This window comes from Bos javanicus, chromosome 11, assembly GCF_032452875.1.
Source record: "Bos javanicus breed banteng chromosome 11, ARS-OSU_banteng_1.0, whole genome shotgun sequence".
Taxonomy (NCBI): Eukaryota; Metazoa; Chordata; class Mammalia; order Artiodactyla; family Bovidae; genus Bos; species Bos javanicus.
Window position 1 is genome coordinate 86,759,579 of NC_083878.1, and position 14,708 is coordinate 86,774,286.

The window sequence follows — 14,708 nt, forward strand, 5'->3', positions numbered from 1 at the left end:
TTCTTTCAGCTATTATATATTGCGCTCCCAGTAGGTACAGCACTTTGGGAGAGGCAAGCAAATGGTGATCCATTTGATCTATAAGGGTATGTGTTGTAGCTAAGCCACCTTCTTACAAGGGCCATTTCTTGCCCGTTGGCCTTTTCTGCCAAATTTTCACCATTGCCTTAAAGTCTTGTATGAAGGTACTTCTCTCGAATTCTGCAGCAGCCCAGCCAGGCACTGTCGTGCATGACATCCGTAGGCAAGGTATGTTCTGTGGTTCAGAGACTGTGGGAGAAGTGTCCTACTTAAGGATTCTTCCATACCAGCATCAGCTTAGATGTTAAGTAATTATTTATCTCCCCAGGGAAAAGACATAATTATGCATAGACCCTGGGTTGGATCAGATCAATCCCTGGGTCAGGAAGGTCCCCTGGAGAAGGAAATGGCAACCCATTCCAGTATTCTTGCCTGGGAAATTCTATGGACAGAAGAGTCTGGCAGGCAACGGTCCAGAGGGTTGCAAAGAGTCAAACACAAGAGAGCACTCAGGGAGAGGAGGAGGAGATGTAAAGAGTATCTGCATATTTGTAGCAAAGTAAATGCTGAATAAGAGAGCAATCACGAGTCAGTGATGCCATCCAGCCATCTCATCCTCTGTCGTCCCCTTCTCCTCCTGCCCCCAATCCCTCCCAGCATCAGAGTCTTTTCCAGTGAGTCAACTCTTCACGTAAGGTGGCCAAAGTGCTGGAGTTTCAGCTTTAGCATCATTCCTTCCAAAGAAATCCCAGGGCTGATCTCCTTCAGAATGGACTGGTTGGATCTCCTTGCAGTCCAAGGGACTCTCAAGAGTCTTCTCCAACACCACAGTTCAAAAGCATCAATTCTTCGGCGCTCAGCCTTCTTCACAGTCCAACTCTCACATCCATACATGACCACAGGAAAAACCATAGCCTTGACTAGACGAACCTTTGTTGGCCAAGTAATGTCTCTGCTTTTTAATATGCTGTCTAGGTTGGTCATAACCTTCCTTCCAAGGAGAAAGCGTCTTTTAATTTCATGGCTGCAGTCACCATCTGTAGTGATTTTGGAGCCCAGAAAAAGAAAGTCTGACACTGTTTCCACTGTTTCCCCATCTATTTCCCATGAAGTGGTGGGACCGGATGCCATGATCTTCGTTTTCTGAATGTGGAGCTTTAAGCCAACTTTTTCACTCTCCACTTTGACTTTCATCAAGAGGCTTTTGAGTTCCTCTTCACTTTCTGCCATAAGGGTGGTGTCATCTGCATATCTGAGGTTATTGAGATTTCTCCCGGCAATCTTGATTCCAGCTTGTGTTTCTTCCAGTCCATATTGGCTTCCCTGGTGGTTCAGACAGTAAAGCATCTGTCTGCCTGCAATGCAGGAGACCTGGGTTTGATATCTGGATTGGGAAGATCTCCAGGAGAAGGAAATGGCAACCCACTCTAGTACTGTTGCCTGGAAAATTCCATTGACGGAGGTGCCTGGTAGGCTACAGTCAGTAGGATCACAAAGAGTCGTACGTGACTGAACAACTTCACATACATATATGTTATACATTTTATATCTAAATATACATTTTATATACATATACATTACATTTTATATCTATTTATATAAAACCTGACAATATGTAACTATAAAACCTGAAAATATATACTTAGCAAATAGCTGTTCTTCTAGTCTTGGGCAGTATCACCTGCTCTGTGTTTACAGGTAACTCCAAAATGTATCCAGTGTAGCCCTCTCTTCTCTCCTGAGCCCTGGTGCGTGGTTTCAGACACCTGATGGCATCCATCAGAATCCAGGCATGCACTGAGTTAACCAGTCTTAAATGGAACATAATTTTGTTTTTTTTCTCTGTTTAACTTCTCTCATTCACTGGATTTTTCTAAAGACACTTTTTAATAACAGTTTTACATTCACAGCAAAAGGGAGAGGAAGGTACAGAGATTTCCCACATACCCCCTGCCCCCCACATGTGTGTTACGTCCAGCCCCAACCCACCTTGCTGTTAATATCCTCCACCAAGGGAGGATGTTTGTTACAGCTGATGAACCTACCTTAATACGTGATAATCCCCTGAAGCCCACAGTTTACATTAGGGTTCACCCTTGGTGTTGTTCATGCTGTGGTTTGAGACATGTGTCCACTATTAGAAGGTAAGGATACTTTCGCTTCCCCACACCCTCTGAGCTCCACCTTTTCATCCCTTCCCTGGACCCCTAGCACCCACTGAGCTTTTGCCTGAGTCCATTGTTTTACCTTTTCTTCAGTGTCATTTAGTTGAGATCGTAGCTTTTCAGATTGGCTTCTTTTGCTTAGAAAGGGTCTCTCTCTGTCTTTTTGTAGCTTGATACCCTATTTCTTTTTAGCGCTAAATAATACTCTGTTGTCTGAATGTATCATGGTATACTTATAGCCACTGGGGGACGTCTTGGTTTCTTGGGTACATAATTTCTTGCCCTTTATTCCACCCTATGTCTTTTTTTGTCTGATCATCTCCAATGATAGATCCTAACTTAACGGTATTCCCCAGCTTTCTAGTCACTTTAACTAGACATTTGGTATAAATTTTTAACGGTATTTTTCAGTATTCCTCCTCCCATCTCCTCCATAGAGATATCTGTCAATTCTGGCTTACTCGTGTATCTTGACCTTGGGTTCCAGTTGCCCTGATTCAGGCCCTGTCCTTGTTCCCATTTCCTCAAGTGGCCTCTCGTGTCTTGCTCGCGTCTGAGTTCTGTCTCATTAGCCCAGCGTGTACCATCGGCTGCAGAATCACAAAGCAGCTTCTCTGTTGTGAGATTCTTGACTCACTGTTCTGTTTGTCACCTTTCTCCTCCTTACCCTCTTTTCCCCTAGTCATTTCCCCTTACTGCAGAGTAAGGTCGCGGCATCTTAAATCTTTTACAATCTGGCTTGATCAAAAATTGTTTTTTTCAAATTTTGCCACTATCCTAGCATTATCAAACTGCTCACCACTCCTCAGGAGGCTGGAAATGCTCTTCCCAAATTCCTGTCTGTTGCAAAGTACCCTTCTTTCAAGCCTGCTCCCCGATGTGCTCCCCTCTCCCCTCCCCCTCCCCACTGAGATGTCTATTGTTGGAATTACTTTTTACCCCTCTACTCCTAGAGTACTGTCATGTCTGCTTAGCATCCTTCATAAGGTACCTTGTAGCGTAGAGTCTGGTTTGTTTTTTAGTCAAGTTGTGAATGAGTGAGTGCCTTGGACATATCTCTTTGTTTCTAAATCTGTCTTGGAAATGATAATAGAGGAGCCTTCAGTGTGTCTCAAATATTAATTCAGCATATCACAGAATTTTAGTAAAGGTTAGTCAGATTTTAGGTACATACAGGTAATAAATAGCCCAAGTTCCTTAGTGTCTCATGGTTTGCCAATTTTTTTGTGTAGTTCAGTTCACTTGCTCAGTTGTGTCCAACTCTTTGTGACCCCATGGACTGCAGCACACCAGGCTTCCCTGTCCATCACCAGCTCCTGGAGCTTGCTTAAAATCATGTCTGTCTAGTCAGTGATGCCATCCAACCATCTCATCCTCTGTTACCCCTTCTCCTCCTGCTTTGAATCTTTCCCAGCACCAGGGTCTTTTCCAGTGAGTCAGTTCTTCACATCAGGTGGCCAAAGTATTGGAGCTTCAGCTTCAACATCAGTCCTTCCAATGAATATTCAGGACTGATTTCCTTTAGGATTGACTAGTTTGATCTCTTTGCAGTCCAAGAGACTCTCAAGAGTCTTCTCCAACACCACTGTTTAAAAGCATCAATTCTTTGGTGCTCAGCTTTCTTTATAGTCCAACTCTCATGTCCATACATGACTACTGGAAGAACCATAGCTTTGACTAGACGGACCCTTGGGCAATTTTTTGTGTAGTTGTTATACAAAAACAGCATTCTGACTCAACAACTTAGAGCCATATTTACTCTCAGTAGTGGAGAAGCAGGAAGTAAGATAAAGTCTGTTAGGTAGATCCAGGGGTCACCACAGACAGGTTCATTTTTTCCAGCCTGTTCCTTAGGCTGTCTACAAACCCTGTCAGGTAGGTTAGTTTATCTTGTTTCCAAGCCTACTGCAGTTAAGGACAGTAGGAAGCCCTGAGTGTATACAAGTATCATCTGTTTAAGTTTATAGTTGGGCTACAGTGATAGCTCAGTTGGTAAAGAACCCACCTGCAATGCAGGAGACCCTGGTTCGATTCCTGGGTCGGGAAGATCCGCTGGAGAAGGGATAGGCTACCCACTCCATATTCTTGGGCTTCCCTTGTGGCTCAGCTGGTAAAGAATCCTCCTGCAATGTGAGAAACCTGGGTTCGATCCCTGAGTTGGGAAGATCCCTTGTAGAAGGGAAAGGCTACCCCTTCCAGTATTCTGGCCTGGAGAATTCCGTGGACTGTATAGGAATTCCATGGACTGCAAGGAGTCGGACATGACTGAGCGACTTTTCACTTCACTAAGTTTATAGTACATTTCTAGAACATGTTCTGTTCAGAAGTGATACAAATAAAAAGGAATTCAGTGTCAGTCCTAAGCTATCCAAATGGGTCTCAATCGTAAAGCTTTATTATGTTGAAATCTCAGTCGTACACTGTATCTTTGAGAACAATGCAATGGCCTAGGGTAAAATTGATGAGGCTATCCTATAAGGGAAGGACATATCCATTATGTTTCCAATAACTCCGACTCAGTAAACTGACACCATCAGCTTCCCACCCCATGTCAATTCTTAACTTATTATTGGCGCATGCTTCCTCTCCCAGTTTTGGAATCTGAAGTTGACAGACTCACTGATTCTCATTCAGCGTAGTAGCCATGCTTAGAAAGCCATGTTTCAAAACCATGTATTTCCTTGAGAAATGTTTTTACATCAAAAAAATGTTAACTAAGGAAAATTCTTTCCAACATATTAAGCGTAAATTTAGCCCAAAAGACTCATTCTTAGCTCCTTGTGTGCAGCAGCCAAGTAATACATATCTGCTGTGAAATAGGGGTAAGAAATAAGCAAGAAGGAAGGCCTGGAAACTGGTTCTTTAACAATTTCATCATAATTTAATAGTGCCTTATGTAGCTTTTTAATAAATTGTTGAGTAAGGTGTTTTTAAGCTATCTTCCTGGGCAGATTTTATTCTAATATTAACTTTAAATTTTGATATTCTTTTTCTTACAGAGCCTTCCTAATATTCTCACCGATGATCGATTTAAAATTATGTTTGAGAACCCTGACTTCCAAGTAGACGAAGAGAGTGAAGAATTTAGGCTTTTGAATCCACTTGTTTCCAAAATTAGTGAAAAAAGGAAGAAGAAACTGAGACTCTTAGAACAACAGGAACTTCATGGAAAAGTAATGTACTGTTTATCATTTAGAATTTGTGTAATATTTAGTTTTCTGTATAGGTTAGAAGAGTCATTGAATAAAGCTGTAATTTGTTTGACCTTCAGCTTAGGAATATACCTTCTTTTATTAAAGACATTTTTTTCCAATGCATGCAGTGTCTGGTAGACTCTGATAGGCTAATGCTATTTAAAAGGAAATAATGGGTCGATGTTTTTGGCAGAGGGAAAGGAGCTGCTTCTTACTATTTTTATTTTCAGGAAGAGGAGGAAGAACCGGAAGGAAAACCAAGTGATGCAGAAAGTTCTGAGAGTTCAGATGATGAAAAAGACTGGGTCGCAGAGGTCAGGAAACAGCGCCGGCTTCTCCAACAGGAGGAAAAAGTGAAGAGGCAGGAACAGCTCCGGGAGGATCAGCAGACGGTCCTCAAGCCGCAGTTCTATGAGATCAAAGCTGGTGAGGAATTCAGAAGCTTCAAAGATTCGGCCACAAAACAGAAGCTGATGAAGTGAGTAATGCTGCCCCTGATGTTGGCTTGCTGGACGTCCAGCCTTGCTCTTCCTGGCTGGCCCTGTGCCCTCAAGGGGTCATCTTGATCTTTGGAGTTCATGTGACAGCTCAAGGCCAGAGGGGACACGCACTGGTCCTTACTGTGGTGATTCTGAACAACTTTTTGAGGCCTAGTTTACATAGAGTAAGATGCAGGGTGTGACCCCAGGAGCATTGGTAAATACGTACATTAGAGCACTTTGATTCTGCAAAACCCACACTCTTAAAAATGATGATGGCAATTAAAGAGGTAACAGCTTCTTTGACAAAAAGTTATTTTAAAAATATTTCAGTTATGTTTACTCTCATTGTAGGTTATCTGAGTATTTAAAAGGTCATTTGGAAAATTTGCCAGGAATTTTTTTAGCTTTATGTAGGAAAACAAAGAGATCAGAAAGAGTGGTATTCTGGAATAGGGGAGTACACAGGGACAGAAAGTGGAATGGTGGTTGCCAGGGTTGGAGGCTGGGGAGACACTACTTAATGAGCTATGGGGTTTGCATTTGGAATGATGAGAAAGTTCTAGAAATGGATAGTGATAATGGTTGCACAACAGTGTGAATGTTCACTGAAGAATAGTTAAAATGGTAAGTTTTATGGTTAAATATTTTACCACAGTAAAAATAAAAAAATAAAAGTCATCATTAAAAAGAAATGGTATTATTTGAACAGTCTCAGTTGTCAGGTGTCTAAGTAAGGAGTTAGGTATTTAAGCCCCCAGTGTTTATAAGCTCTAAGTCACATGAGAGTCACATGAAATTCTCTGCTTTGAGAATTTCTTGGCCAAGTGTTGATATACAGGATCTGGATGTGATAGAGTAGACAGTCTTGTAAGAAGAGCCTAAAGGTCTGGGGGGCCACGGGGAAAGGGCAGGGGGAGCCAGGCAAGGCAGATGAGGCGTCAGATGGAGGCTGTACCAGTTCTGTACATGTGCTTTTCTAACCCCCAGCTTCCTGGTTTAAAAATTGTGCTTTTTCAGACAGAAGAAGAGGGGAAAGGTGGGGAGGACATTGATAGACTGAATTGTTTCTGGAATAGAGAGATGCCCGTTCATCTTTATTTTGCCAGTTTCTAGCAAATGTCTGAGACACGAAATGTTGAGGGAATCCTTCAACTTAGATCCAGGAGCATCTAGAAATTCTGGCTCTGCCTAACAGAAGATACATCAGTAGACAAACAACCTAGTAATAGGTTTAATATCTCATGAAGAGATTTTCTTTACCTACCAACCTAACTTTTTTTTTGGTAACAAGTTTTTTTAAATATAATTTACATAACAGTCACATACATAAAGTATATAGCCCACTGGTTTTTGGTATAGTCACAGAGTTGGACAGCCACCACCAGAGTCAGTTTTAGAGCATTTCATCACAGCCCCACAAGCAGAGTTCCTTACCCCGTCCGTCAGTCCCATTTACTCCACCTCATCTCACCCCAGGCAACCACTGACCTGTTCTCTAGCTCTATAGGTTTGTCTTTTGTGATATTTCCTGTGAGTGTTATATATGTGGCATCTTGTCCCACTGCCTTTACTTGGAATGATGTCTTTAATGTTCATCCATGTGGTAACATGTGTGAGTATTCCATTCAGTTTTATTCCAGGGTATGGGTAACACTGTATTTTATTTATCCATATATCAGTTGATGGGTATGCGTGGTGTTTCAACTTTTCAGTGCTGCTGTGAACATTTGTATATGTGTTAGCATGGACATATGCTTTCATTTCTCCTGGCTGCATACCTAGGAGTGGGACTGCTGGTCACATGGTAACGTTATGTCTGACCTTCTGAGAAACTGCCGAACTTTTTTCCAAAAAGACTGCTTCACTTTATGTCTCCATCAGTAGTGTGTGCAACCCCACTTTTTATGTAGCTGTCATTCTTAGATTTTTACCTGGAGTCCTAGTTAGAAGCAGAGGGAAGACTGCTTGTTTTCAGTATTCTGTTTCTATGGAGTGAATTTCATTGTTAGATTATCTCGTGTCTTTGTCTTGCGTTATTTACTTTACCTCTAGCTCCTGAATCTGTATCTGGACCCGAGTAGGCACTTGATAAATCCTTGTGAGGGTGTGGATCTTCTATGCACTGACTCCTTATCAGGCAGCCCTGGAAGTTACTCTTCCAAGATCTGCTGAAAAAGAACTCATTTACCTGAAAACCACTGACCAGGACCATCCGGGAGCAGTCGTTTTCAGTGTATGGTAACAGAAAGCTGCAATTTGAGGGTGGGAGACATGACGAAACTGTCTCACATTCTTGTTTTGCCTGTGAGCTTTGGTAGGATATTTATGTAGAAAACAAAAGGGATGTACATTTAGTATTTAACAATAAATGATAGCCAAGCTAATACACTGCAGTTACACATTCTTAATAAGGTAAGTGTCAAAAAGTTAGGCAGTTGTTTTGAGAAGAAGAGCTGTGTGAGTGATAATCCTTACACAGGCTTAAAAGTCCCATTGCTTAAAGTAACCACCCTGTGGTAGGAATAGCCCACAGTTTGCTGGCGTTTGGGCGCACACTCCTTGTTGAATTCTAGTCTTGACTGGATTATTTTGGCAAATCCCGAACTTGTAATGTTCTAATATTATTTAATGAAGCATTGCACCATTATCCTTCAGAGAGCTAAAGTGACTCTTTATGTTTATTCTTGGAGTTACCACAAGGCAATCAGCAAAACGCAGCTTTGGAGTCAGGTGGGTTATGTTTGAAAGTTCACTTGGACTTGTTCAGCTTTAAAACCACTTCAGTTTTTAAAACCAGAGCAAGTTCTCTCCATTGCTTAGCCTGGTAACAAGAGCTTCACGTAAACACATATGTCTGTCAGCACATTCTTCTGTGCCTTCCAGTGCGCTGTGCTTTTCCTCCTGAGTTTATTCATCCACCTGTCAACCTCTCCACCCACCCATCCATCAGTCAGACAGTTGTCTGGTGCCCCTGGTGAGCAGAGTGCCGTCCTGGGCCCCGGGGGTGGGAAGGAAGGGCCCGGCTCACATGCCGGAAGCACCGCTGTTCTCTCCGGGGCTCTGTGAGCCGTCTGGAGGCCCTGGGAACGTGTGTGAGGAAGAAAGGGGGTGGATTTTTAGAGGTTCACTGAAGTCTTAATTAGAAGTCATATTGAAACTGGTCTTTTGAAAGAAAAAGGATGAACATGGAGAGCAGGGTGGGAAAGCTGGCTTTCTTGGCCGAAGGGGCCGTATGAACAGGACTGCTGTTTGGAGGCGAGGGAAGAGCTGTGGTTGTGCTGCGAGAGCACAAAGTGAGCGTCAGGGAGCGCAGCCTGGGAGCCAGGGAGGCAGGCGCGTGAGGCCCTGGCCCTGGCTGAGGTACGGGCGAGCCAGGGGTGGTTGGGGCTAAGATTATCGTGATCAGATCTGTTCAGTCCCTCCTCCCAATTATGTAAATATTTAACACAGTAAAAGCGGTACATGTTTATTGTAGAAAATAAAAGGATAGGCTTAACAAAGCCCTATTTCCCAGAAACTGTTAGTGAAATACTGAAGTTTTAGAGAGAAAATGCAGGGAGAAACTGGGCCCATGAGATCAGCTAGCCAACTGTAATAAAGCAGTCCGAGGGGCAAGTGATGAATGCCCGACATGGGGTGGAGAGGAGCAGACAGACGTTGAACCGGATTACTCCTGAGCGTGTCTAAGAATAAGACGCACACTACAACACCGTTTGATTACTAATTTAATATCAAAGGAGTTGGGGCGATGTTGAAATGTCTAGCAGTATTGCCACTGAGATAAAGGATACAGAATGAAAAACAAATTTAAGGCTCAATGTATTGAGCTGGGTATTCAGCACATTGAGTCCCCAAGACCCAGGTGTCCTCCTGGTCATGTTCAGCTGACAAATGGGAATGTAGGAGGTAGGCCAGAGACCCTGGTTTAAGAGATACCAGCCTCCCTGTGGGGTTGAGACCCTGGCATAAAAAGACTTTGCAGAAGCACGTACAGGGAAACAAGGGCTCAGAATAAAGCCCTTGGGAACAACAAATTTTTTTTTTTAAGTCTATGGTGAAAAGCATAGACTTCTCTAAAAGCATACAAGTGCATGCAAAGTAATAGATACGGTTTTAGAGGTGTCAGGAATATATTGCTAGCCTGGGGCTAAGAGGTCTGATTTAGAGGGCTGAAGGAGAAGGTGGGCAGTAAACAGTACTAAGGAGTTGCCCAAAAGGTGGGGGGGAATCTGGAAAGAGCCGAGCATGGAGAGGATGTCACAGAGAAGGGCATGGTACCGATGTCGGGTAGAGGGGGGTCCCCAACATGGAAGCTTGGCCGTAGGAAGAGTGTCAAGATCAAGGAAGGAATGGGAGAAAAAAGAACATTGTGAACAGTTAGTGTAGATGGTTCCTTCAGGGTACTGGCAGTGAAAGGAAGGAACCAAGGCCAATAGCTTGACAGGAAAGGGTTTTTAGGCTTGAGAGGTGTCTTATTAATATGCAGAGAGGAATTAATCATGGAAAGGGCAGGGTGGAGAAATGACTGGACTGAATTGGCAGCGCTGTACTGGGTGAGCAGTCAGGAGTCAATGGGGCCAGGAGCCACCAGTTAGAGAGATGGTCCATCTTCAGAAACCAGGGAGACAAGTCAGGATGGGTGGGAGTGACTCTGTTTCTAGGTAGAAAGAGAGGATGTTCACACTGGCCTCTGTTGGGAATTGGGGCATGTGACCCCCTTCAGTTACCGGGGTAGCCTTGGTCTGGGGCACCTGATGTACATGCTGGAGGTGTCTGTAGGTAAACCCAGGAGAAAGAGTCCTTAGGATAGCTTTCCAGATTTTGGTAACAGAGAATAGCTCCTCTTCTTAGGTGATAAATACTACATGCCGGGAGGCCCGTTCAGCTCAATTCATGAAAACATTCTTTGAAGCACCTACTCTGTGGTCGTTGTAGTTGTTGTTCAGTCACTAAATTGTGTCCAACTCTTTGCGAAGAGATTTTCTGCCTTCAAGGAACTCATCTTCATCAGGTACTTTGGTATCTCGTGGTGAGTTGCTTATCATGTTTGCTATCCTCTTTGAATCAAACAACTGTGGCCAGCTTTTCCTCGTCAGCTAATTTCCTTCTTACTGATAGTGGATAAGAACTACAAGTCTAATTCTGAAAGAAGTTTCATTTCAAACTTCCTCTTTTTTTAAAAAAGAGAATCTTTTATTACTCCAGTAATCGGTACTCCACTGATACACAAGCATGTTATCATCGCTGTATGTATGACTTTATTATCACAAGCATGCTATCGCTGAAATACAAAGGTAGGATGGAAGGTAACAGTCCTCTCTCCCCCGACACTCCCTCCCTGAGGTCCTGAGTGACCTCCTGGTCACTCCCAGGTATGCACACACTCATGTGTACACTTGTGGATTGCACTAATCTCATTGCCAAGTCACATGCTCTTTTCATTGAGAAACAAGTTTTTGAAATGTTTTCTTTGTAAGTGCATGCAGGTTTGCCTTATGGCTGCATAAGTATTTCATAAGGTGGATGGGCCATAATACCTAATTTTGAGTGTTTAGATTGTTTCTTGATTTTTTCTCCCATTTTCACAGTTATAAATATGTATCCACGTGCAAGAATCTTTAGACCATATTACCTGACGATGGCATTTGCTGGGTCATAATAGGTGTGTGTGATCAGTGTGGCCAGGTTGTCCTCCAGAAAGGCCTCATGTGCCTGTCTCCCCTACACTGGCAACAACAGTGGACCCTTCTCAGACTTGAACTGAGCGAAGGTTGGGCTGACACCTGGTGGCTGCCTGAGCTTACACCTGCTGCATTGGAGACTGGGAAGCGATGTGTGCACACTGGGAGGACTCAGAGTTTTCAGTGACCTTTATGTGATACAAAGTTACATGTTTAAAACAAAGTCCTTAAAATTCACCGTTTATCTGCCGATTTATCCCTCTATTCTCTTTGTATCCCCTTTAATGCAGACTATGAAGGAGTGATCCCTTTATTTTCCATCAGTTTACCTCTTCTGTGTATTCTTGCCACCTCTTCTTAATATCTTCTGCTTCTGTTAGGTCCATACCATTTCTGTCCTTTATCGAGCCCATCTTTGCATGAAATGTTCCCTTGGTATCTCTAATTTTCTTGAAGAGATCTCTCGTCTTTCCCATTTTGTTGTTTTCCTCTATTTCTTTTCATTGATCGCTGAGGAAGGCTTTCTTATCTGTCCTTGCTATTCGTTGGAACTCTGCATTCAGATGCTTATATCTTTCCTTTTCTCCTTTGCTTTTTGTTCTTTTCACAGCTATTTGTAAGGCCTCCCCAGACAGCCATTTTGCTTTTTTGCATTTCTTTTCCATGGGGATGGTCTTCATCCTTGTCTCTTGTACATTGTCACGAACCTCCATCCATAGTTCATCAGGCACTCTATCTGTCAGATCTAGTCCCTTAAATCTATTTCTCACTTCCACTGTATAATCATAAGGGATTTGATTTAGGTCATACCTGAATGGTCTTGTTTTTGCTGACTGTATAGAGCTTCTCCATCTTTGGCTGCAAAGAATATAATCAATCTGATTTCAGTGTTGACCATCTGGTGATGTCCACGTGTAAAGTCTTCTCTTGTGTTGTTGGAAGAGGGTGTTTGTTATGACCAGTGCATTCTCTTGGCAAAACTCTATTAGCCTTGCCCTGCTTCATTCCGTATTCCAAGGCCAAATTTGCCTGTTACCCCAGGTGTTTCTTGACTTCCTACTTTTGCATCAAAATTCTCCAAGCCAGGCTTCAGCAATATGTGAACCGTGAACTTCCAGATGTTCAAGCTGGTTTTAGAAAAGGCAGAGGAACCAGAGATCAAATTGCCAACATCCGCTGGATCAGGGGAAAAGCAAGAGAGTTCCAGAAAAACATCTATTTCTGCTTTATTGACTATGCCAAAGCCTTTGACTATGTGGATCACAATAAACTGTGGAAAATTCTGAAAGAGATGGGAATACCAGACCACCTGACCTGCCTCTTGAGAAACTTATATGCAGGTCAGGGATCAACAGTTAGAAATGGACTTGGAACAACAGACTGGTTCCAAATAGGAAAAGGAGTACGTCAAGGCTGTATATTGTCACCCTGCTTATTTAACTTCTATGCAGAGTACATCATGAGAAACACTGGGCTGTAAGAAGCACAAGCTGGAATCAAGATTGCTGGGAGAAATCTCAATAACCTCAGATATGCAGATGACACCACCCTTATGGCAGAAAGTAAAGAGGAACTAAAAAGCCTCTTGATGAAAGTGAAAGTGGAGAGTGAAAAAGTTGGCTTAAAGCTCAACAATCAGAAAACGAAGATCATGGCATCTGGTCCCATCACTTCATGGGAAATAGATGGGGAAACAGTGGAAACAGTGTCAGACTTTATTTTGGGGGCTCCAAAATCATTGTAGATGGTGATTGCAGCTATGAAATTAAAAGACACTTCTTGGAAGGAAAGTTATGATCAACCTAGACAGCATATTAAAAAGCAGAGACATTACTTTGCCAACAAAGGTCCGTCTAGTCAAGGCTGTGGTTTTTCCAGTGGTCATGTATGGATGTGAGAGTTGGACTGTGAAGAAAGCTGAGCACCAAAGAATTGATGCTTTTGAACTGTGGTGTTGGAGAAGACTCTTGAGAGTCCCTTGGACTGCAAGGAGATCCAACCAGTCCATTCTAAAGGAGATCAGTCCTGGGTGTTCTTTGGAAGGAATGATGCTAAAGCTGAAACTCCAGTACTTTGGCTACCTGATGCGAAGAGTTGACTCATTGGAAAAGACTCAACTCGGATGCTGGGAGGGATTGGGGGCAGGAGGAGAAGGGAACTACAGAGGATGAGATGGCTGGATGACATCACCGACTCGATGGACATAATTTTGGTTGAACTCCGGGAGTTGGTGATGGACAGGGAGGCCTGGCATGCTGCAATTTATGGGGTCGCAAATAGTTGGACACGACTGAGCAACTGAACTGAACTTACCTCTTCTCTGTGCCTTTATGGATTTCTTCCACTCTCTCCCTCCCTTTCCTCACAAAATGATTTTAAGAACTCCAAGAAGGAGCATTATTTGTAATTAAATATCAGTGCATGTGTGTTTTAGAGCCTCAAAGAAGTAAATCATTCAGCTATCCTGGAGCATCTAATAAATACCTTAGTATTTCCCCCTGGAGTTTATACCCACTCTTCTTTCTTCTTATACAGCCGTACTGATCATGTAGGTTCTTGACCCCATGTCCACTCCATCCTGTGCTGAGTACTTCTCTCACTTTCCACCTGCTATAGCCCATGTCGTATCTGTCTTCTTGGCAGTCCCCGCAGTCATCTCATGAAAAAAGCTTTTTTTTTTCCTCCTGAAATTCTTAACTTGACCATCAATTACAAAGTAGCCAGAAGCCAGCTGACCTGAAGCCTAGACAGGGAGGGGCGTGGGACTGGGAGGGCCAGCCGTCCTGGGCGAGTGTGAGGAGGACAAGCACCGAGGCTCCTGCATTTTCCTCTTTGTTCACAGTAGACAGTTTGCAGGTGTCTGGCCCGGTCTTCCATCGTCTCTGACCGAATTCACACTTGGGTAGCAGGCTCGGGGACTGCTGGTTCGCAGCCACGTTCGCAGGCTGACTTTGAAGGGAGGAAAGTGGGACCTGCTTTACTGCAGAAGCCTCTGCCCTTGGCCCCCGCGTCTGATCCTCTGCCACGGCTCCTTCCAAAGCTCAGGTCTCTCCAGGGAGCCGAGACCAGACAAGTCTCTACAAGCGCACGGTCAGGTACCCAGAGAGGAGACCAGAGCCGCTCTGCCCTGTCATGGAGGAGCTAGGTCATCCTGAGAAGAGTAGT

The 14,708-nt window shown here is 43.5% G+C and overlaps 1 protein-coding gene across 3 annotated transcripts in view; it reads left to right on the plus strand.

Annotated features, from left to right (window-relative positions):
* NOL10 (nucleolar protein 10) overlaps positions 1-14,708 on the plus strand; it is an 89,877-nt gene that overhangs the window by 62,794 nt on the left and 12,375 nt on the right. For all 3 annotated transcript variants that reach the window (XM_061433316.1, XM_061433314.1, XM_061433315.1), the window contains 2 exons: positions 5,186-5,359; positions 5,611-5,858. In XM_061433316.1, coding sequence (XP_061289300.1) covers positions 5,186-5,359; positions 5,611-5,858 — 422 coding nt within the window. The remainder of the gene's footprint in view (positions 1-5,185; positions 5,360-5,610; positions 5,859-14,708) is intronic.